This window comes from Python bivittatus, unplaced genomic scaffold (genome assembly GCF_059951505.1).
Source record: "Python bivittatus isolate LINGU-HERP-01145 unplaced genomic scaffold, Pbiv_v1 ctg000580_np1212, whole genome shotgun sequence".
NCBI lineage: Eukaryota > Metazoa > Chordata > Lepidosauria > Squamata > Pythonidae > Python > Python bivittatus.
This window is the reverse complement of record NW_028277087.1, coordinates 8,464,661-8,488,884: the sequence shown is the minus strand read 5'-3', so window position 1 is coordinate 8,488,884 and position 24,224 is coordinate 8,464,661. Positions and strand designations below refer to the sequence as shown.

General features: G+C 43.0%; 1 protein-coding gene across 1 annotated transcript in view; it reads right to left on the bottom strand.

Annotated features, from left to right (window-relative positions):
- The window catches only part of UNC13A (unc-13 homolog A), a 103,604-nt gene extending 97,137 nt beyond the window's left edge, over window positions 1-6,467 (bottom strand). The window contains exons 1-2 of the mRNA XM_088149903.1: window positions 6,443-6,467; window positions 3,476-3,505 (exon numbers count right to left, since the gene is read on the bottom strand). Coding sequence (XP_088006029.1) covers window positions 3,476-3,505; window positions 6,443-6,467 — 55 coding nt within the window. The remainder of the gene's footprint in view (window positions 1-3,475; window positions 3,506-6,442) is intronic.
- Window positions 6,468-24,224: the final 17,757 nt, after the last annotated feature.

Below are 24,224 nucleotides of genomic sequence, written 5' to 3'. Positions count from 1 at the left end.
GAATATATCTAATCCCAATTTGGCATCTATCTTGTGCAAAAAAGGATCTTGTGAAAAAATCCTCCTCCTTTTTGGTCCTAGCCTCCTTCCATGTAGCTCCTCTGGATGACCCAGGTGTTATTTCAAGTTTTCCATACTCATTTTTTCCAAATCATGTATACTGTTATAGTTTTTTTATCATAACCTAACAAATAAAAATGAAGTAATGAAATATCCGCCTCCCTACTTACCTTTTTTTGCACCTCAAATAAAGGAAGGTTTCCTTCAAGATCAGTTGATATGGCAATATCTTGGCAATCGCATAGGAATGGTTTATTAGTTTTTTGAGATCAGCCAAGATTGTTAAGGTGTCCCCACTTATCTAGGTCTTTCCTCAGTTAAAATTCCCCAGCATTGCAACCATCTCAGAGGGGAGATGTTTCTGTCCTCTCAACAGGTGACTCACTTTTATCCACACTTTGCATTACTCAAGAACAGGGTAATTTCTCAGGACTTTCAGCCATCAATTAAAATTAAAAACAATAGATGGAGGCTAAGTAAAAGGGGGTGAAGTTTCAATGGCAGGATTGCAGCCAACATCATGACTTTTTTGACACCTTCCCCCCTCCCCCGACTCACCTGACAACCACAGAGGATGGAGCCACAGAAAAATCTGGTGAGAGGACTCCCTTTTAGCAGCTGTTTGAGATAAAATCATGGAGCCACTTTTCTTTGCACAACTGCCCCTCCATGTAGTAAGACCACAGAACAACATCCTCATCAACAGGTAGTAGCCATAAAGGGTTGCTATTTAACCCTGCCCTCCACCCCAGCCTGATGGCTGCCTGCCACTCAGTTCTGAAATCTGCAGGTCCTCCAAGAGAGGAGCTGAACTTGATTCATCAAAGTAGATCCTGGTTGAATTTGGATTCCTCCAACTTCTCAGGAGTTAAACGGAGCTAATCTGATCAGTCACCTTTGGCTGATCTCAAAAGGGTCAGAACAGGTTAGTGTTTGAATGGGAGACCTCCAGACACTGTAGGGTAGACTGGGAAGTTGAAAACAACATACCAGAAGCAAACAACAATGTCTGCACTTTTGCTGGAAAAATGACATATTTGTAATCTCAAGGAGGATGAAAAATACAGAGCGGGGAGTCCAAATCCATTTCCAGAGCAGGGACATCTGCAGTGAAAGTCACAGGCTTCAGAATGGCAACCACAACCAGATGCTCAAAGTCCTACCCCTTTTTACATGCGTGTAATGTGACTGTTGCTGTGGATGCTCCTGTTTCACCCACAGGTCCAAATGCATCTGGCAACCTGGGTTAAGAAAGTCCCCAAATCTGAGCCCCACAAGATTCTTTGGGCAACTCCTTATATCCCCCTAATCCTGGCATGAATATGTCCAGGCAACTGTTTTTACATGACATGTCCTTCTGAGGTTACCTTTGTCTTATCCCCAGGTGAAAGAATTTCAAGTCAGCTTTAGCTGTTCCAGGTTCAAAGCATCGCTTTCCATCTTTGCTTAACACAATTTCTAGTGTGGACATGATCTAGTGTGTTTTGTTCATGATGTGGTCAGGCATGGGATCTGCCCAGCAATTACTGGCCACTATGGCTGCCGTGGGCACATTCTCCTTGCCCTCCAGTTACTAGAAACTACCCTCCATTTCTGTTTTGGCCAGAGCTGTCGAAGAGAAAATATATCTTTTCTGCAGAGATGTCTTTTTCCATAATGCTTGTCTGATGTCTTCTGAAGCGCCTGATAGGTCTTGTGTGAGTTCCTTATATACAGAGGTTTAGGGCTCTTTTGAAAATGTGCTAGATCTGGATTTAAAAACAGGACTTAGCACACTTTTAAGAGGACACTAGTCAGTGCGGCATAGAAAGTTGATTCAAACCAGCTGTATGTTGCTGGTTCTGTCATCAATGAGTAGCTTTCATCTACTTCTGTCGACAAAGGGTTTCTTAAGGCTGTACTTTTCACTATTTTTATTACTCTGGGTTTGCGTGTGCCAGTTTGCCTTCTCCAGAGGCTATCTCCAGTGGGACGCTGCCAGTCACAGGCTACTCACTGCCAGGCCTGCCATTCCCTTGGATGGGAATTGAAGACAAAACTCCAAACATGCTCATGATCAGTCACTCTCTCTTCCTTCACCCTTCTTGCACGCCTGCAAAAGTCATGCTATTCTGTGCTGCAACGGGCTATTTTGGGACGTGGGTTTAGCACTCTTTCAAAAGAGCAGTAGACTCGGGTACAGAAATAGTCTGTCATGTCATAGGAATGAACATTGTGCCTGCCACCGGTTAGCTGGGCAACTTGACAGGTGGCTAAACCTGCCATCCCAAGCCCCCACCAACACTTGTTCAGCCCCATCCACAAGAAGTTAAGGGTTGATTTCCTACCAGCACATGATGCTCACTAAAAAGAGACTCTAAGCCAGAGGAATCCACCAATTGTTTTCCTTAATTTGTCTTGCCTTAAAACTGTAAGGACAGCACCATTCCCTGGTCTTGTTATTCAGGCAAACTAGGTCTTGGCTGTCCAGGTATCAGATTTTATGCTAGTATATTTTTCTGCTGGTTCAAGGGCTGGCAGATTGTGTTTAATCTGGCTATTCCCTTTGCTGGGCTTGCTCCAAAATCCAAGGTAAAAGCTGCCTTCTAAAAGTTTTGTTTTCCTTTTCTAACCATTTTTAGCTATTTCTTCTCAATATTAGAGATTTCCTTCTCTTACCTGCTTTGATTAAGGTTCTTTGGCTGACTGTAATGCTCATGTGCAATTAAGTAGATTGTGACAGACAGATTCCATGAAGACAGTTAGCAAAAGGGTTAACTGCTGAAGGAATTATTACTGAGATGTTGCTAGAATTGTGGTTTCTGAGCTCTCCTGGGGGTAAGCAATCGGTGGGCAGGACATTCATGTGTAACCTGGGCACGTTTTAAAGTTATTTCAATGCACAAGAATGGTGGAATGAGACTAGGTACAAGCACACCGTTAATGTTTAAACTTCAGTTCTGTAGCAATCTGCACATCCACAGACAATGAATGGTCTTAAACACATGCCAGTACTGGAACTAGCAACTGTTTCAGAAAAATGTCAAAAATTTGTGATCATTCAAACACCTCCTACTTCTCCCACATTTAACAATGCAGTGGTTAGATGAATGCTTCGTGAACCATGAATGCTGCATGATGGTGTTGTTCAAAATGAAACAAATGCTGTTTCATTTTGAAGAAATGCTAGCATAATGGTGTGTGACATATTAATAGGACTGCAAGGGTCATTTCCATCCTATGCACTACCCTGAGAATATTGATTATGGGGGAATTAAAAGTATAATAAATACATTGCATAATTAAATACTTTGTATACTGTTTGGACCAGTGGGGCGCTCTTAAGTGGGAAGAAGCAGCTTTACTTGAAAGCCCAACTTAAGTTCACATTATTTTCCATATAGAACAAGGAGAAGAGGAGGAGGTGGGAACTCACCTTGTGGGCCATCAAACTTGGCTTTTTTGACTGGAAGGAGAAAGAGAAAAGAAAACAGTTACTGCTCAGCTCAGGATGCATAAAATCTGCACGACCTGATTTGCATGACCTCTTAAGCTGTTCCAAGCTTAGGTCTAGTATGTCATGCAAACCAGACCATGAATTAAGTTGTGGTTAAAGAGAAATGTGTTAGCCATAGTTGCTAACCATGGCTTGTTATTAGTTGACCTTAACCACAGTTCTTAGGGGGACGCGGTGGCGCAGTGGCTTAATGACACTGAAAGTTGCTGGCCAGAAATGGTCGACACTTCCGCAGTTCGAGCCCAGCTTTCGTGCAGCAGAGTGAGCTCCTGTTTCCTCCCCAGCTCCTGTCAACCCAACAGATTGAAAACTTATGTGAGGAGATAAATGGGGACTCTCACTCCGGTGGGAGGAAAAATGCTGGTGGCACCTTACAAAAGGAGTCGGGAACAGTTGCCAGTAGCGCGGAACCTGCGCACGCCCAAAAAAGGCGCGAAGCAACGGAAACCCCGCCTCCTGTGCTCGCCAGCTGGGCTCTGCTCTAGGAAGAAGGATCTGGCAAACCACTTCCGAAACACCTTGCCTTGAAAACTGCAAGGACTCGTCCAGGCAGTCACCGCAGAGTCAGTAACGACTGAGTGCGGATTAAAAAAAAACAAAAAAAACACAGTTCAGAGTGTCATCTGGAACCAGACTAATGTTTACTTTAAGCAGCCATTAGAGAAGGCAGGGAGAAGCTGCACCCACAGAGCAATGCTGGTCCTCCAAGGTGTCTATGTGTGTGTGTGTGGGTCAAAATCTGCAAGATGTTGGGCATGGCATTGAAATGGATGTTTCAATCATCATGCCACATCTGCCATTTTGCAGATTTTGACACTCCTTCCCCCAAATGTACCTGTTGCTCATTTTCCTACACGCCCCCAGATATAAGGAAGGTTATTTTTGAAAACAAAGAAACTGCAGGAAGAATCATTGGATGGCTTTCAGGTTTTCTTTCATAATGTTTTAATATTCAAACATCAAAGAAAAAGTACCTAGTGAGCATGCCCACTATGGCATATATGGAACTTCCCTTAATATCATAAATTCCTTGAATCTCAGATTTTTGCAATATTGCATCTCAAAATGTTAAACTTTCACCTGGAGAGGAAACTGGCCATAGCCATTCCCAGTAAAATGTAACAGTGACTCCAGCTTAGAAGATATTTCTTCAACCTGGTGGTCTCCAGCTGTACTTGGACTACAACTCCTAGCATTCCAAAGTAGCTATAACCGCTGGGTTACATCAGGCTGGGAATGCTGGGCCTTGTATTCCCAGCACATCTGGAGAGCACCAGATGGGAGAAGTCTGGCTTAGAAGAACCCCATCACTATTTCCGATACTCTTTGCAAATCGTATTTCCAGTGTGGCCAGAGAATTGGACTAATTCCATTTTCTTCGCTCCTGGAACATCATTAACCTACTTCTGAGCCATGAATGACATTGTTTTCAGCATTGTGATGAAGCCCCCAGGCAAGTAATGAGAGAGAAGGCATCTTTCCTCACTTGCCCTGAATTGCTGAACTCCCACACTCTTGAATGACTCAGGACTGTTACAGATCATCATCTTTTTCTGTATGTAGTTTTTCATATGTCATTTACAGGTAGTCCTCAACTTATGGCCATTCATTTAACAACCATTTGAAGTTACAACAGCACTGAAAAAAGTGACTTACGACCGGTCCTCACACTTATGACTGTTGCAGCATCCCCATGGTCATGTGATCAAAATTTGGGTGCTTGGCAACCAGCATGAATTTACAACAGTTGCAGCATCCCAGGGTCATGTGATCGTCATGTGTGACCTTCCCAGGAGGCTTCCGACAAGCAAAATCGAAGCCAGATTCACTTAATGACCATGGTGATTTGCTTAGTGACTGTGGCAAAAAAGGTCATAAAATTGGGTGTAACATACTTAACAACCACATTGCTTAATAATGGAAGTTCCAATCCTAATTGTGGTTGTAAGTTGAAGACTACCTGTATAGGTTTTCCAAACAGTTGAAGCATGCACGCAACCTCTAAACGCACACACTGGCACTGTATTCATATTAGCCTCTTCCTCTTTCTTGAAGGATCTCCTGAAACTCAGGAGCACCACTGGCTGCCCCTCAGGACATTGACTAATCACCATGGAGCAACCCTCTCTACCCCCCTAAGGGCATCCAAGTAGCCCTTGCAGGAGCTAAGGTGCTAGACTGAATCAGGGGATACCCTTTCAAGATCTCACTTGCTTGGCAGAGTCATCAGAACCAAAGCATTGCTATCAGATAACCAAAACCAAAGGTCTTTTAAAACAAGCCTTAAATCACTGACTACTGCAATCTTAAGCAGATGTCTGTTAGAGGTAATCATAGGATTCTCCCACATCTATTTCCCTGTTTGCCAGCTCTTAATGCTATACAGTCTCCAAAAGTGTGTCTGTACCTATACTTTTTTTTGGGGTGCCTTCAAGCCAGTTTTGACTCCCGGCAATTACATGACAAATCTATGCAGTTTCTTGGCAATGTTTTTTTTGGAAGTGGCTTGCCATGGCCTCCTTCTTCCTACAGCTGAGAGCAACGGGCCTAAAGTCCCCCAGCTGGCTTTGTGCCTCAGGTAGGACTAGAAGTCAGGGTCTCCTGGTTTCTAGCCTAATGCCTTTAACCACCAAACTGGCTCTCATCTATATCTACATCCATCTATCTCTAGCCACACACATACAACCTAAATTCCAAGTGAATCTTAAATAATATAAAGATTGATGGGCAACTCAGAGCCTTTCCTCACTTGCACCTAGCTATGGCCCAAACACATCCTGGCCACCTCTTTTTTGTGCTGTGTCCTCACAAAGTCACCATCTTCTAGTCCTCAGCACACACAGAGGCTGCCCTTAAGTCCAAGAGGTTTCCCTCTTTTATCCTGACCCAAGGACTGTGTGATGGCCGGCATGGTCAGGTGACTCCTATGGCCAATCCTTATTGGCCACTTTAAGCTGGGGTGGGCACGCCCTCTCCCTTTTATTTCCCTGCACTGTGCTGGGGGACCATTTTGGCTTTGGCCCTGGGGAAGGCCTGTCTCTGTTTTCAGCAGAGGCCTGGCTGGTGAGCAGCAGCGGCGGCGGCGGCGGTGGTGGTGGTGGTGGTGGTGGTGGTGGTGGTGGTGGGCAGGGACCTTTGTGATGAAGTGGGAGACTGAGAGACTCAGGAACTCTCTTTTGGCTGGTGCTTTGTGTACAATGGGTTTGGGGTGCTTTTGAACATGGGTTTAGGAGTTGCTAAACTGTCTGCTTGGTGAAAACTTGCTTTCTCCTTCATTCCCATCCCATGTTAAGGAGTACATTTGGTGGATAATTCCTGCCAGTTTGGTGGGGAAGTGAGGGAAACGAAGCCAAGGGACTGATAACTATTCTTAACGTACTCCACAAATAAAGACAGCATCATTTGTAGAATATTATGCCCCTGGCAGGATAGCAGCAGCCCTTTGAGGTAGGCCAGGTCAAGAAAGAGACATGGGAGGGGTTCCAGGAATGCTACTTATTTGCTACTTATTTGTTGTAGGGTAGATCTGTAAAGCCTGTCACCTTTTTAAAGACAACATGGGGAAGGCAGGCTTCCTCACTTCCTGCTTTCCCAAGGACTAAGCAGCAGTTTCACCTCTCCCACCTCCTCCTCAATGCCAGAGCAAAATTCTTTTGCAGAGAGTGAGCACAACAATTTATCCTCATACAGCTTTCAAGGACTGATAGACAGCCCTTTAATTTACTGTGAGGAAAAGACCACAGGCAAAATCTCATTAACAGAAACATTGGGGAAGATTAGGAGTTTTTGCATACAATAAAAAAGATCCGGGAATGGGATGATGAGATTCCACAGAAAGCAAAAAAACAAGTTCTTTTTTCATTTAGTATATTCTTAATTATTCAAGAACTTTTCAGCACCCAATGAAAGCCTGCAGCCTATTCCTACATTTCATTTTATGATTATAAAATAATCATTTTATGATTATATAAGATATTATTATCTTAAAGCCCTGCTTTCATTTTGAAAATATATTGTTTTGTTTCCTGTCTTGGCTCTAGGAATTCTGGAAAATTCAAACAGCTGCACATTATTTTATAACCCCTGAGCTGGCCTGATTAAGATATTGTCCTCATATGAATTGGGGATTCATTCAAATTTGGTTATATGTTTTCCAGTATTGAAATCTGTCAACAAAATATCTCTTCTAAATATTGCTTTTCCAGTAGCTATGACTATCAGACCCATCAAAAAAGATTAATGTTTCTTCATGAGTTTACATGAGATTTCCCACCACCACCACTTACCCACAAATACAGAGTGGCCCAACATTCAAGGGCATCTGCAGAGAGAGGTCAAAAAAGCCAAGCTGGCTGTTGTGACTGCACAATCCCCCCTGCTTTTTAAAAATATTTTCTGCCAATATCTACTGCACACACAGATTCAGAGAATGTTAGTATTAATATATAGTATCAAGCTCTTTACAGATGTGTAGATACACACCTGAAAATTTGTAAAACAAGGCACATAAACTATTTTGAAGCACTCATACCCACAGAGTTATTTTTTTGTTAAACTGTTTGCACAACATGCTTAACAAAGTTTTGTTAACTTCTGTTCGCACAAGATCTTTAAGATGAAGGGAGAGAGGAGTCAGGCTTAATTCTGTAATCAGGTTAAACGTGTGAATGCAGCCAATGTGAATCCAGGATTAAACAACAAAAGGAAGAAGGGAAATGGAGGATTCCAAATACATTGGTTCTGCTTTAGAACCAAGAATTGTTACTTCAACATCCAAAATTGGAGCTAAATAATCAGATAATCCTGTTTAGTCTGCTAAATACCTGCCAGCCCATAAACCTAAGTCTTTGGCAGCACACTGGTTGAGAATGTAAAGGATTTTGCATCCAGAAGGCAGAAGAAATTCCCCAAGTTCTTTTTCTATTACTGATCCTTTCTGAGATGAGGAAACAAATAGAAGCACATCATGGCAGGTGCAGAGAAAAATCAGCAGCCACCTACAGAACAGGTGCTCTGTCTCTCCTGCTGTCTCTGTTGACATGATGAGACATTTTCTTGTGCACAGGATGATCCTGGGGAAGAAATAGCACCAGCCCCTCCCTTCTCCAGCTTTGTAAACTGCGATCTGGGGATGGGAGTTCTGCCTCTCGGTGGAGAACTCGTACGGAATTATCAGGTGGTTTTTCCAAAGCGAAACTATGCAGGTAGGGTTCAATAAAGCTTTTGGGTCCTTTGCACCTTTTGCCTGTTTCTCTGGTAATAATGTACACAACTTCACTGGTCAAACCACTGTTTCTCAACCTCAGCAACTTTAAGATGTGTGGACTTCAACTCCCAGAATTCCCCAGCCAGGCTGGGGAATTCTGGGAGTTGAAGTCTACCTGTTATAAAATTGCTAAGGTTGAGAAACATTGGACTATAATAACAGAAGCTTGGAAGCTTGACAACATTTCCCCTTCCCTCCTTTCTATGCCAAGGAAAGTCAAAGTGGGGCAGTCTTGAGTTTCTTTCTCATGCCTTCCTGTTTTCCCATACTAAGTTCCTGTTTTCCTAACAGCTGCGCAGGGTATGGTCAAAAAAGTCAAGAAGGCAACCACAATGGTGTGATCAAAGCTCTACCTGTTTTTTATGTGTGTCACACTGTTTTGACTGTCATCTTGACTTTTTTAACTATATGCTAAAGACGCTTGCAGGTGCCATGTATTTCTTCACGGCCATCTCCTTATTCCTCTACAGTTATCCTGGGGGGAGAGGTCACATAAGTCAAAATGGCACCCACAGACATCGAAATCCTGGACTGCTCTATTCTGTCTTGATGTGTGTCATCCATTTTGCTTCCAGGTTTCAGCAGCGTGGCATTCATCTGCTAAAGCCACATGCCACCTTGAAGGTAATCCCACCCTTCCGCTTGAACAATAATTGGGTTTCCTAAATATGCTGAATCCTAAAGTACCCAATCCTGTTTTAGCCTAATCTAGTGTGTAGTAGAAACCCGGTTTATATCCCCCAGTCTCACTGATTGACCAACATCATTTCTGTCTTTTCAGACCCGAATGACCATGGGCTGCTATATCCAATTCCTACTCCATTGGAGTGCACTGTAGTTTCTTCTTCCCATAAGCACCTCTAATGTCACATGGAGTTAGTTCATATGTAATCAACTGCTCCCAAAACATCTAAGGTCTATTTAAGTGGAAAACTGATGGCAGGAAAGGGAACAGATTCATTCCCAGATTTCAAATTCTCCTTGAATAATCACTTGGAAGTTGTCTTCCTTTTTCATAAGAGATCCAGCATATTAACAACCCTGGGGTAACCATAGGACCTTTCAGAGGGAAAACAAGATACCAACTTTCTTTTTAAAATGTCCTTTGAAAATTTAGGTTGTCTAAGGCAGAAATGCACAAACTCTGGACTTCGGGAAACAGGAAGCTCACCAAAGGGCCCCCAGAGCCAAAAGTTGCTGCTGATTGTAATTTTAATGTGTCAGAACAGAAACATTAGTAAATTCAAGGAAATCTGTTAATTGTATTTACATTTACTGTAAATGACTTTGTTAAATACAATTTACATCACATGGTTTGTTGGCTTTTTTATTTATTGATGTGATTTATCTGTTGCTTCAGTCCAAGCAGGTGCTAGTTGGTTGAGCCCTGCATAGGAACCCAGAACTGTGTTTTGTTAACTCAGGGGTGAGGATTGCTTATTGTGTGGATCTTAAAGTTGCTGAGGTTGACAAATACCGCTCTGTATGAGTGTCATATAGAGCAGTACTTCTCAACCTCAGCAGCTTGAAGATGTGTGGACTTCAACTCCCAGAATTCCCCAGCCAGCATTCCCCCAGACTTCAGTTCTGGAAATTGAAGTACGCACATCTTAAAAGTTGCTGAGGTTGAAAAATACTGATACAGACAGTCCTCTACTTATGAACAGGTTACGTTCCAAGAGACTGGTCATGAGTCCATTTTGTTAGTAAGTCCAACCAAGTATAAAAAACATGCCTCCCAACACATGACAGTGCTTCCAAGTGTATGTATGCGGCGCGCCGTAAACTAACCCTTTTCCCCCTTCTCCCGCCTTCCAGGACCATCTAGGTTGGAATTGTGGACAAGTTTGTTCATATCAGTGAAAGTTCACAACTTAAAAGTTCGTAAGTAGAGGTCTATCTGTATAGTGGTTCACTTGTCAGCCTAGTCATCTGAAGTATTATGATAGTCAAACTGGGGAGATCCATATTTAAACCCTTGGAACTGCTTCTTTTTCTTAGACAAAGAAGTCCCATAAAAAGTTTACAGGGATAAAAAAAAAAAAAAGACAGGAGAGCCATTCATGCCTTCCCAGAGATCCATGGAATAAAGATGAAGTAGAAATGTTAAAAAAAAAAAGTATTCCAAAATAACTTCCTTCCATATAGCTTCCCTGCCAAATTCTACCTCCTTTCCTTCACATTTGTTATACTATTTTTAATCTTCCACTTGCTTTTTGCATTGCAGATGGTATGTGCTTATTGGTGTGCAGATAGAGACACACACATGTGCACCCACACATAATGCACTGAAAACCAAGACAACGCAAGGTATTTCCTCCTTACGTTTTTTGAACCTATACAAAACAGCACAATAATTTGCAACAGAAATGAGCACTGGGGTTTAAGAATTGCCATTCCAACACATCTAATTCTCTTTGCTAAGAGAGAAAGAGTCAACCAAAGAACTAGTATAGTGTGGAACATTAGACACAATATTGGATTTAAATCAGAAAATGCAGTGGTCAAATGTGTACACAGCCACTGGGGGAAAACAAATCTCATCAAGAGATCCTTGACCCAGCTTCCTTGTCTTAGCCTACTCTACTGTGTAGGGCTGTGCTTTTCATGTGCTGTTTTGTCCCATTAATTTTGGATGTAGCACCTTGAAGAAATTAAAGGTCATTAAGTGGCTGTCTTCTTCTGAACTCCAAGGATGTCATTGCATCACTACCACATTCCCTGTGGTACTCCTAGATGTAAAGGGTAGTAGGAATAACCTTGAGGAACAGGAGGAAGAGCCGCAACCAAGACAATGTTCAGAGAAAAGAAATTTGAGTCCAGGGCAGAAATGTAATTTGAAAAAGCATCTCAGACTTGACCCTCCCTAGTTCTCACAAAAATGGAGGGAGGGAGGGAGGGAGGGAGCACATTCAGACTTGCAAGATTCTGTTATCATAACCTTATAATGAAAGTAGCATTAGCATTCATAACTTTGGTGTTCTAGTCTGGCCTACCTTGAAGGGTAGGTACAGTCAGATATAAAATGTTCCCCTTCAGCCCTCAAAACCTGCCAACCGTTGTATAATAAAAAAACATCACTAAGCTATGTATTTTTCCCCTCTTACTTCCTTTGCTTGGTTTGGTTTGGTTTGGTTTCTAGTCTTATACCATTAGTTCTCAACTTTACCTAATGGTATTGTGATATTCGCTACTTTCAGCCCTTTCCATATCTGCTAAGCAATTGGAAACATATGATAGTTCCAATTTGTGGTCCAGCTGGAAGCAATGTAGGATTAAGATTAGGGCTATGGTTAGAAATAGGGGTAGAGTTAGAACTGGATGTTCTATGCAAAATATACAGGTAGGGCGTTCTTCAGATTTAACTCTGCAAATCTGCTTTTGTCAGGCCCAGCCTAAGAACAACGATGAAATAGTCATGTCCAGTACAGTTCCTTTATTAGCTTATACCTGATAGACAGAATCTTGCCAAACTAAATCTATACTACAGCAACTAGTGGATATACCCTGTGAGATTCTCGGGAGGGTATGAACCTCTTTCGCTTCCCACGATCCTCCTGCGGACTATTTTTATTTTATTTATTTATTTATTTAATTTGTCCCCGCCCATCTCCCCACAATGGGGGACTCTGGGCGGCTTACAATACACAAAAAAACATAAATACCATTAAAAGTTATAAAACCAAACATTAAAAATAAAAAACTAAAAAATCCAAGAGGCCGCTGGGGGCACAGCATACCACTAAGGGGTCAGCCAACCCCACTTCTGATATCCTCCCTCCCTGCCCCAGGCCAGATGGCAGAGCCATGTCTTCAAGTCCTTCCGAAAGGTCTGGAGTGAGGGGGCCTGTCTCACCTCCGGGGGCAAGATGTTCCAAAGGGCGGGGGCCACAGCAGAGAAGGCCCGCCTTCTGGACCCCGCTAATCGAAGTTCTTTTACTGTGGGGATCCGAAGCATGCCCTCTCTGTGAGATCGGATGGGACGGGTAGAGATCGTGGGGGTGAGGCGGTCCTTCAGGTAGCCTGGCCCCATGCCATGTAGGGCTTTAAAGGTGATAACCAACACCTTGAATTGGACCCGGAAGCAAACTGGTACCCAATGAAGCTCACGGAGCAGAGGTGTTATATGGGTCCTTCTTTGGGCCCCAAAAATTGCTCGCGTGGCCGCATTCTGGACCAGCTGGAGCTTCCGGATATTCTTCAAGGGTAGCCCCATGTAGACCGCATTGCAGCAGTCTATCTGGGAGATAACGAGGGCATGAGTGACTGTCCGCAAGGCATCCCGATCCAGGAAAGGGCGTAACTGGTGCACAACCCGAAGCTGTGCAAAAGCCCTCCTGGCCACGGCTGCCACCTGCTCTTCGAGCAGGAGTCGTGAGTCCAGGAGGACCCCCAAATTACGCACTGGATCTGTCTGGGGCAGTGCTACCCCATCCAGAACCAACGATGACAACGTCCCGGATACAGAGGAGCCATTAACCCACAGCCACTCCGTCTTGCCAGGGTTCAGCTGGAGCCTGTTGTTCCCCATCCAGACCCTCACAGCCTCCCTCTTGCCTCCTCCTCCCTCCTGGAATGCACCCCCTCCTTCCCGATAGTCTTGATCTCCCACATCACTCTCCTCCTTGTAGATACACTCCATCACAGTTTTGGTGTGTATGGGGCGGGAGCCTGGGAAAAGAAATCACATTTAAAGCCTTATGGATGGGTATTAATAATAAAAATTTATTAAACTTGTATACCACTTGAATCTCAACGACTCTGGGGAGCTCATAACAATCAAGCAAAGAAATGACAATAAAATCAATAAAAAATAAAGATAAAATATTGCTGTATCTGGGTTCCTGCATCCACTGTAGCACTGCACATTGTATGTGTGTGTGCATGTGTATATATTGTGCATACTCACAGGTACATCTGTCTATGTGGGGAAGTGAATCTCCCTAGCTGTGGTTATTGTTTTGATCCCTTCTAGTCTGCACAGTGAAAAAATATGAAGAAGACCAAACTAATGAGAAGAGGCACAACAACCAGCCTTAGAACTGACGATGAAGATATTGAAGTGGTAGCTGGTTTTTGCCTTTTAAGATCAACCAGCAACAATAAAGGAACAAGCAGTCAAGAAATATGCTGCGGATTAGCAGCCATGAAGGCCATGGAAAAGGTATTCAGATGCCATAATATGTCTATAGCTACAAAGATCAGAATTGTGCAAGCCATGGTCTTCCCTGTGACCATCTATGGAAGCAAAAGTTGGAGCTTGAAGAACCAGGATAGGAAGAATATTGACGCTTTTGAATTTTGGTGTTGGAGAAGACTCCTGAGAATACCGGGGACAGCCAAGAAAACAAATGGATGGATCATTGAACAAATCAACCAGGGTTCTCCCTCAAGGCACAAATGACCAGGCTCAAATTATCCTATTTTGGACACATTCTGCAAAGACCCAGCTCTCTGGAGAAGCCCATAATGCTGGGAAAGGCGGAAGGAAAAAGAAGAGGATGACCAGCAGCGAGGTAGATGGACTCAGTCGCAGTGGTGATGATTGCACTGTTGGAAGACCTGAAGGACCTAGTTAGGGACAGATCATCATGGAGAAAATCTATCTGTGTGGTCGCTAAGAATTGACACTGACTTGATGGCAGATAATCAATCCATCTGCAAGACACCAAATTTTTTTAACAATGGCTGGGTAAACCTGAAAACCAACTTAACCCAACCTCTTGATCCAGGAATATGTTAGATCCATTTTATGTCTGGAGTACATTGTTAGAAAACATCCACTTTTCTTTTATCCAAAAAAAGAAAAAAAAAAAGCACAGAATGGTAATCCAACCTTAACTGTTGTAGCATGAGAATAATTGTACTGGCAAGGAGGGAGGGTACCATTTAAAATGTGTGCAGTTGATCCCAGAACTTCTGCCTTTCTCCACATTTGAATTTCTTCCCACTAACCTCCACTTGGGAGTTATCTAATCTAAACTGGATCCAGCCTGCCTAATGCATGGATGGGAGATCAACAAGTAATCCCAGATGCATAGGCTAAACTAGGAAGTCAAAAGTATTCCATAAGAAGGCAATGGCAAATCAACTTCTGTACTGTTGCTAAGAAAACTGCATGGATGTTTCCATGAAGACACTGGGGGCCAAGTGGGATAATTAAACTTAATTATATTTCCAGAGGGGCTTCTAAAACGTAGAGCTGAAAAGGACCTTGGGGCTATCTTGTCCAACGCTGGAACCGTCTTGGTTTGCAGGATTTAGTTTGCATGGCCAGACCAAGGCATTTATTTCTGAGCAGAAAGGAAGGAGCGTTCCTCTCTTCTATTCTTTGTACAGAAACCAATTGGATAGAGAGTTGAAATGATTTTTTTGTTGTTGTTTAGTCGTTAAGTCGTGTCCGACTCTTCATGACCCCATGAACCATATTGCGCCAGGCCTTCCTGTCCTTCACTGCCTCCCTGAGTTTGCTCAGTTTCATGCTCATTGCTTCAGTGATGCTATCTAACCATCTCATCCTCTCCCGTCCTCTTCTCCTTTTGCCTTCAATCTTTCCCAGCATCAGGGTCTTCTCCAAAGAGATCGCATTAGGTGACCAAAGTATCTGAGCTTGAGCTTCATTATCGATCCTTCCAATGAGCAATCAGGATTGATTTCCTTTAAGATTGACTGGTTTGACCTCCTAGCAGTCCAGGGGACTCTCAAGAGTCTTCTCCAGCACCACAGTTCAAAGGCATCAGTTCTTCGGCGCTCGGCCTTCTTTATGGTCCAGCTCTCACAGCCATACATTACTACTGGAAAAACCATAGCTTTGACTATGCGGATCTTTGTCGGCAAAGTGACGTCTCTGCTTTTTAATATGCTATCTAGGCTTGCCATAGCTTTCCTCCCAAGGAGCAAGCGTCTTTTAATTTCATGGCTGCAGTCTCCGTCTGCGGTGATCTTGGAGCCCAAATAAATGAAGTCTGTTACTGCTTCCATTTCTGCCCCTTCTATTTGCCAGGAATTGATGGGTCCAGATGCCATGATCTTAGTTTTTTTAATGTTGAGTTTCAAGCCAGCTTTTGCACTCTCCTCTTTCACCCTCATCAAGAGGCTCTTTAGTTCTTCTTCACTTTCTGCCATTAGGGTGGTATCGTCTGCATATCTGAGGTTGTTGATGATTCTCCCTGCAATCTTAATTCCAGCTTGTGATTCTTCCAGCCTGGCATTTCTCATGATGTACTCTGCATATAGGTTAAATAAGCAGGGTGACAGTATACAGCCTTGTCATACACCTTTCCCTATTTTGAACCAATCGGTTGTTCCATGACCAGTTCTAACTCTTGCTTCTTGGCCCGCATACAGATTTCTCAGGAGACAGGTAAGGTAGTCTGGTACTCCCATCTCTTTAAGAATTTGCCACAGTTTGTTGTGATCCACACAATCAAAGGCTTTTGCATAGTCAATGAAGCAGAAGTAGATATTTTTCTGGAACTCTCATGCTTTCTCCATGATCCAGCGAATGTTGGCGATTTGATCTCTAGTTCCTCTGCCTCTTCGAAACCCAGCTTGTACATCCGGTAGTTCTTGGTTCATGTATTGCTGAAGCCTAGCTTGTAGGATTTTGAGCATAACCTTGCTAGCATGTGAAATGAGTGCAATTGTGCGATAGTTTGAGCATTCTTTGGCGTTGCCCTTCTTTGGAATTGGAACATAAACTGACCTTTTCCAATCCTGTGGCCACTGTTGCGTTTTCCAAACTTGCTGGCATATTGAGTGCAGCACTTTAACACCATCATCTTTTAGTATTTTAAATAACTCAGCTGGAATACTGTCATCTCCACTAGCTTTGTTGTTAGCAATGCTTCCTAAGGCCCACTTGACTTCACTCTCTAGGATGTCTGGCTCAAGGTCAGTGATCACACCAGCGTGGACATCAGGGACATTAAGATCTTTCTTGTATAGTTCTTCTGTGTATTCTTGCCACCTCTTCTTAATCTCTTCTGCTTCTGTTAGGTCCCTGCCTTTTTTGTCCTTTATCATGCCCATCTTTGCACTAAACGTTCCTTTCATATCTCCAATTTTCTTGTAGAGATCTCTAGTCTTCCCCATTCTATTGTTTTCCTCGATTTCTTTGCATTGTTCATTTAAGAAGGCCTTCTTATCTCTCCTTGCTATTCTCTGGAAATCTGCATTCAGTTGCTTATATCTTTCCCTTTCACCCTTGCTTTTCGCATTCCTTCTTTCCACAGCTATTTGTAAAGCCTCATCAGACAGCCATTTTGCTTTCTTGCATTTCTTTTTCTTTGGGATGGTTTTAGTTGCTGCCTCCTGTACAATGTTACGGACCTCCGTCCATAGTTCTTCAGGCACTCTGTCTACCAAATCTAATCCTCTAAATCTATTCATCACCTTCACTGTGTACTCACAAGGAATATGATCTAAGTCATACCTGAGTGGTCTAGTGGTTTTCCCTACATTCTTCAATTTAAGCCTAAATTTTGCAGTAAGAAGCTCATGATCTGAGCCACAGTCAGCTCCTGGTCTTGTTTTTGCTGTCTGCATAGAGCTTCTCCATCTTTGGCTGCAAAGTATATAATCAATCTGGTTTCGGTATTGACCATCTGGTGATGTCCATGTGTAGAGTCGTCTCTTGTGTTGTTGGAAAAGAGTGTTTGCTATGACTAGCTTGTTCTCTTGACAGAACTCTATTAGCCTTTGCCCTGCTTCATTTTGTACTCCAAGGCCAAACTTGCCTGTTATTCCGATTACTCCTTGACTTCCTACTTTAGCATTCCAATCCCCTATGATGAAAAGGACATCTTTTTGGTGCTAGTTCTAGAAGGTGTTGTAGGTCTTCATAGAAGCGGTCAACTTCAGCTTCTTCAGCATCAGTGGTTGGGGCATAGACTTGGATGACTGTGATATTGAATGGTTTGCCTTGGATACGCACTGAGATCATTCTGTCGTTTTTGAGGTTGTACCCCATTACTGCCTTTCCCACTCTCTTATTGACTATGAGTGCAACTCCATTTCTTCTAAGGGTTTCTTGCCCACAGTAGTAGATATAGTGGTCACCCAAATTAAATTCACCCATTCCCGTCCATTTCAGTTCGCTGATTCCCAAGATGTCGATGTTCAATCTTGTCATCTCATGTTTGACCACATCCAGCTTGCCTTGGTTCATAGATCTTACATTCCAGGTACCTATACAATATTGTTCTTTACAGCATCGGACCTTCTTTTCGCTTCCAGATACATCCACAGCTGAACGTCCTTTCGGCTTTGGCCCAGCCGCTTCACTCTTTCTGGAGCTACTTGGAATTGCCCTCCACTCTTCCCCAGTAGCATATTGGACACCTTCCGACCTGAGGGGCTCATCTTCCGGCGTCATATCTTTTAGCTTTTTAACATTGTCCATGGGGTTTTCTTGGCAAGGATACTGATAAAAAAATTCTGATTTAGAATTTCTTCTGAACACCAGAATGAAACACGTCAGCTTTCTCCATTTCACTATTGTACTTCAAAGCAGCTTTATAATATGTCCCCCAGTGACTCTACCTACCTACCTACCTACCTATCATTAAAAATAGTCCAAGTCACCAAATCTAAGAAAATCTTTCTATTTTGCTTGAGATTGTGCAAGGTTATAGGTGAGAATGTAGAATGTCTGGTGAAATTTCATCACACACAGTTGTGGTATTCTCCACCTGAAAATGTCGCTGACACTGATTTAGGGTATTCATTAACAGAAGGAGTTCCTTACTCTTGTTACAAATGGGGATTCAGAAATCCTTGTCCTCATCCACAGCCTACCATTAAATCTACTTTCTGTCTTCCAAGCAAGTCGCTGGGAGTTGGGATGATGATGATGATGATGATGATTTCCCATACTTAATATGACCTACAGTGCAAAGTGTGACTTCAGGATTCTTGACAGAAGTGTGCTTATCAATCTATGCATTTGGAATTTTCTATGTTACTACTATTAGTAGTAGTTGTAGTAGTGGTATCCTCCTTCTCTGAATGTAACACATCCATATATAATTCAATCCATATATATCCATATATAATTTAACAAAGCTTTCAATTTCTGACACATCCATCATTTTCTGTAAATGAGACATACGTAAATCAAATATAGTTAAGGTCGCATTGATTTTTCTTTCTTTCTTTCTTGAGATACACATACAACCCCGAGCACTGGCATAAATCTTAATGTGTTCATATGGCCACTGGTAGAATGCTCAGAAGTATGAAATATATACACTGACCATATAACATTATTTTAGTACCTTTTACCAACCATAACCAGTCCCTTTGCTTTTTTGCAATGTTTTTCACCAGTATAAAAGCATGGGAGAAACTTGGGGGAAGGATGAACAAATTAATTGAAAATGTGGCAATTAAGTTGGAATGAAGGAGAAGTGGAAATCAGTGCTAGGGAAAGAAAGAGCTGAATTAATAATGGTATGGAGTTGAACACACCCTCTCTAGAAATCTTTCTTAATCTCCTCAACAGCTGGCTATCGCCAGGGAACAGTGTTTATTAAGATTCTGTAAGAGCATAGGAAAAAAGGTAGAAAATGACACCAGGGCTAAATTTAGCTTCCCAAATTTTGCACTTTCTTTGCCCAGTCTCTGTTTATTTCTAAACAGGAGTTTATCATTTTTTCCAGCAGAAAACAGACCCTAGCGATTGCATGGGCTGAATTAGTGGGGTGGATTTTCACCTCCCATTCTGCCTGATTTAGTGAACTGCAGTTTGTGAGTTTGACTGCAGCAAGACAGTTGTGTTTACCCGTTGTGTTGCTGAGCTGGGGCACAGTTGGCTTGGTTTTGTTCAGTGTAGTTTGCAAACTCAATCATGGTGAGGTGCAAATCTTTTAGTGCAGTAAATCCAGCCGATTGCAACTTCTTCGAGAAATCATGGTGAGCAGAATTGTGGGCTTATGCATTACGGGAACCAGGTTGATAGTCTATAAGGCAGTGTTGCTCAACCTTGGCAACTTTAAGATGTGTGGACTTCATCTCCCAGAATTCCCTAGCCAGCATGGCTGGCTGGGGAATTCTGGGAGATGAAGTCCACACATCTTAAAGTTGCCAAGGTTGAGAAACACTGCCATAGGGTCTTTGTCTTGTTCTTCTCATCACTCATCACTTTCCTTGCCAACAAAACCCATATACAAGGGAGAGGATACCTAAGGTAGATGCTAGATTTCAACAGCTTGCTATGTTTAAGTGCACTGTTAGAAAAAGAGTAATGGCCTAATTTCCAAAATACAGCAGGCTTTTATAGAGGGATCTATTTATCTCCCCTCCTCCTCCTCCTACAGTTGGCATACCATCAGCCAGGTCTACAATTAACAGCTCTCCACAATGTCTGACTTGCAAGCAATATATCAGTTTGGGCTCAGCACCGAAAATAGCAGCTCGCTTGGAAGGCGTGATTGCAGAGAATCAGGGAGAGCTGCAGCCCCCCTCCTTCATCTTCCCAAAGCAATGCACTCCGACACCTGTAACTGTATGTGGGAATGACCTTGGGAGACTGAGCAAAGAGATGCTGCCAAGGGAACAGTTGGATAAGAGACAGCATAGCCCTCAGCTGCATAGTGGACAAGGCCAGAGGCTCAGAAGGGACCCTCCGTAGTTTCTTGGGCTGTAAAGGAGACAGGGGGAGAGATGTACTTTCAGACTTGCAAGATTCTGTCAATGCAGGTTTAAAATAAAGTAGAATTGGCTCATCTGGTTGTGATTCCTATTTTACCCCACGAGGCTGACGTCAATCTTGCAAGTCTGAAAGTGCAATCCTCTCCCTGTTTCCTTTACAACCCGAGAAACTAGGGAAAGTCCCTTCTGAGCCTCTGGCCCCGTCCACTGTTCAGTTGTGGACTATGCTTTCTCTTATCTGACCGCTCTTGGCAGCGTCTCTTTGCCCAGTCTCCCAAGGTCTTCCCCACATCCCATTACAACCCCCAAGCTTGATACCTGACAGCGATTGTGGCCCAAGAAGATCTGCCACTAAAAGAGGATCACACCTCTGTTTGAAAGATGACAAGGATCTGCTGCTATTGCTCAAATAAGGCTTCCTCAGTGGCCACACAAGGCTATTTATCCCTGGTGGCCAGCTCTGTAAATCATATTCTGAAGAGGGCCTGAGAACTAAGCCCATGTGGACCACTGTCATGGCCACTTCACAAAGCACCATTCTGAGGATCCCCTCAAACTGAGCTCTAGAGGGCAGCCAGTTGCTTTGGAGAGCCATACGTCTTGGAGAAGGAAATGGCTGTTTCCAGTGGTGGCTTGGGAGGGCAGTTGTCCTCGGCCCCATTTGCTTCCTGTCCCGGTTTGCTGCCTGAAGTAACTGCATCAGTCTGCCCGATCCAAACCATCAGCAAACCAGAAGTAGCCATTGTTGGTTATTTCTTTTTTCCTTTCTTTATATATTTTATATTTTATGTTATCAATACAGCTTCCCATTAAAGAGTATGCCCTGATTTACAGCTAAAACAATTGGTTACAATAATCAGAAGTGTAGCCTCAAAGGTCAAGGGCGCTGGTTTCTAAAGTAGAACAAATCAAGAATTTCATTTGCATGAGCCTTTCCCAATCTCCAGCTCTCCAGGTGTTTTGGACTATAACCCCTATAATCCCAGACCATTGGTGAACTTGGCTGGAACAGACTGGTGTTGTGGTCTAAAGCAGCTGTTTTCAAAGTGTGGTCTAGAGACCCCTAGAGATCCCTGAGGTCCTTTCAGGGGTCTGCGAAGTCAAATAAATAAATATTTTAAAATTTAAAATTGAGAAGCTTTAATTTCTAATACAGTAAATACCGATAGATATAACCCACATAAACCGAAGCTGTTTGGGGTCCTTGATCATTTTTAAGCATGTAAAGGAGTCCTGAGACCAAAATGTTTGAGAACCACTAATCTAAAGTATTTGAAGAGCACCAGCTTGGAGAAAACTACTTAGGGCCACAGAGAACTACATTTTGGCATGACCGGCTTCGCATCTGGCCATCTTGAGATGCCATCCACTTCACCAAGGCCTTTAAGGAAGAAAGTATAGCAGAGCTTCTAGAACATGAAGCCTCCAAATGTATCACACTTCAGTTTCTTCAACTCCCATACTGGCTCACAATTATGGAGATTATATTTGAGAGCCAGGTTGGGAAAGGCTGAAGTATGAAATATGATAAATACATAGCTGGATCCATCTTAAAAGATAGGCAATTATTTGGACACACAGCACATCCTTTTTTGGAAATCTGCACATCATCCCCGTCACAAAAATTTGGGTGAAACCTAGGGAGCTCTTCCAAAAATTGCTGCCAAATTAGATGGAGTAATAGGACAAAAAGTGGGCATTCATTGTGAGAAGTAATCCTTTGAACTAGTTGAACTACGTTACAATTTATTTCAGGGAGGCCTACCCAGTTTTGGGAGTGTAGCACCCAGCACCTCACTCAAAAGCCAAGTGGGACTCATCTACCCCAAAGTTGCACATCCTTGTCCTGCTCTCACTATTATTGAGAGCTCTCAGATCACAAGCAGAGAATTATTTTTCCACCATCAGCTACTAGATTCCTTCAGTCGGAAATGCCAGGAATGGAACCCACAAAGCTGATTCCAGTCTACTGCACCAGACTGAAGGGAAGCCAAACTTGATATTAAAGCACTGATTACACCCCCACCCCCTGGGTAAAAGAAAAGCAAGCTACCCAACAGGAGCATCTGCACAAGAGGGAAGACAACATCATTGTACAAATGACTGGCACAAATTACATAATTCATATTATTTGCACTACAACATCATGATGCATGTGACATCATTTGCCCCCCTGCAGATGTCCATAATGGGGGCGTGGGGGAGGGCTTCTACTGGGGATTGAAAAGAGTTGGTATATGCTTTAGTGCTTATAACTTCCCTTTGCTCTGTGTGTGTGTGTGTGTGTGTGTATTATCTATCTATCTATCTATCTATCTATCTATCTATCTATCTATCTATCTATCTATCTATCTATCTATCTATCTGATTTATATATTTACCCATCTCACAGATGTGACTCTGGGCAGTGTACAGTAAACAAAATGAGGAAAACAAAGTTTAATGGTTATTTAAAACAATTAAAACATCAATATGAACAAGACCAGGGAGAATGCATCAAAGTGTCATATACAATACAGCAGTCTCGTGGCCTGTTTCCTGTATTCAGGTTCTTGGGCAAGTTACTTGTCCCTTAGCTTCACCAAGTTTGCTTTTCTATGAAGTAGCCGCCTTGTGACCAGCTGTACCCTCCCCCAAGCAGCCAGCTGCACCATCCTCTATGGCAGCTATTATGGGATGGCACCCATATAGCGTTATCAAAGTGATCAGCAACATTCAGTTAAAATGCTAGGTACCACAAGGTTGAGTGGGAGGTGTGAGCCATTGCCTTCTTTTTTAGGAAACCAGATGAACAGTCCATCAGGCCCAGGCTTCTGACAAACCGTGGTTTCGCCAGATCTTGACTGGGCATCTTTCCTATCCTTAGATTCTATTAAGTTTTAACTATATTTTGTTGCTTCAGAAGGTTAGACTAGATGACGTATGGAGCACTTTCCAACTCTAGCACTGGAACTGGAGGAATCATTGTCCCAAGCTGGCTTAGAATTTACTGGTCCAGATAGCAGCAGCCAAATGGCTTGTCTGACATGGAAGCTAAGCAGGGACCAACCTGGTCAGTACTTGATAGGAGATCTCCAGGTAATCCTGGGGCTGTAGGCTACGCTAGAAAACTGAGGACTCATCCCAGAAGAAGACATGTCCAACCACTTTGATGCTGCTGCTAAGATATCCATATGGACATGTCCATGAAATCATCAGGAGATAAACTGGGTTTGAAGGAGACTTACTGTCAGCAAAATCATATCATCCAGTACTTCACAGTTCAGAAATCCTACCCATTTCTCCAAACCTACCCCAGTTGTCTCAGGCCAATCCTCCTCCCAGCTGGGTCACAACTGCTAAAAGCCACGGGACTCCATGCGGGGCACAGAGGAGAAGTGATATCACAGTTAACCTCTGTTACTCTATTTTATGGCTTAGTGAACCCAGCCCAGTAGCCAATTTATGGCTCAGTGTCTTGGGCAAATCTAGAAAATGGGTTAATTGAATAACCAAGTTAATCATATTGTGCAAATGCAGACACTTTCTAGAAGCTCTGGAGAGGCAGCTAACATGTTTAGAACAGCATTTCTAGTATCTCAATGGCATTGTAATAAAGTAAAGAATGAGAATCTACCAGGGTCAGAAAGCAGGACTGTTGGGGAGAAATTGTGGTTGGGGGCAGCTGGAAAGTCTGCGTCAACTAATGCCACAGCAGGTCCATTTATCACCCTGACTGTATTACAAGGCCATTGTCTTCTGATTAAATGC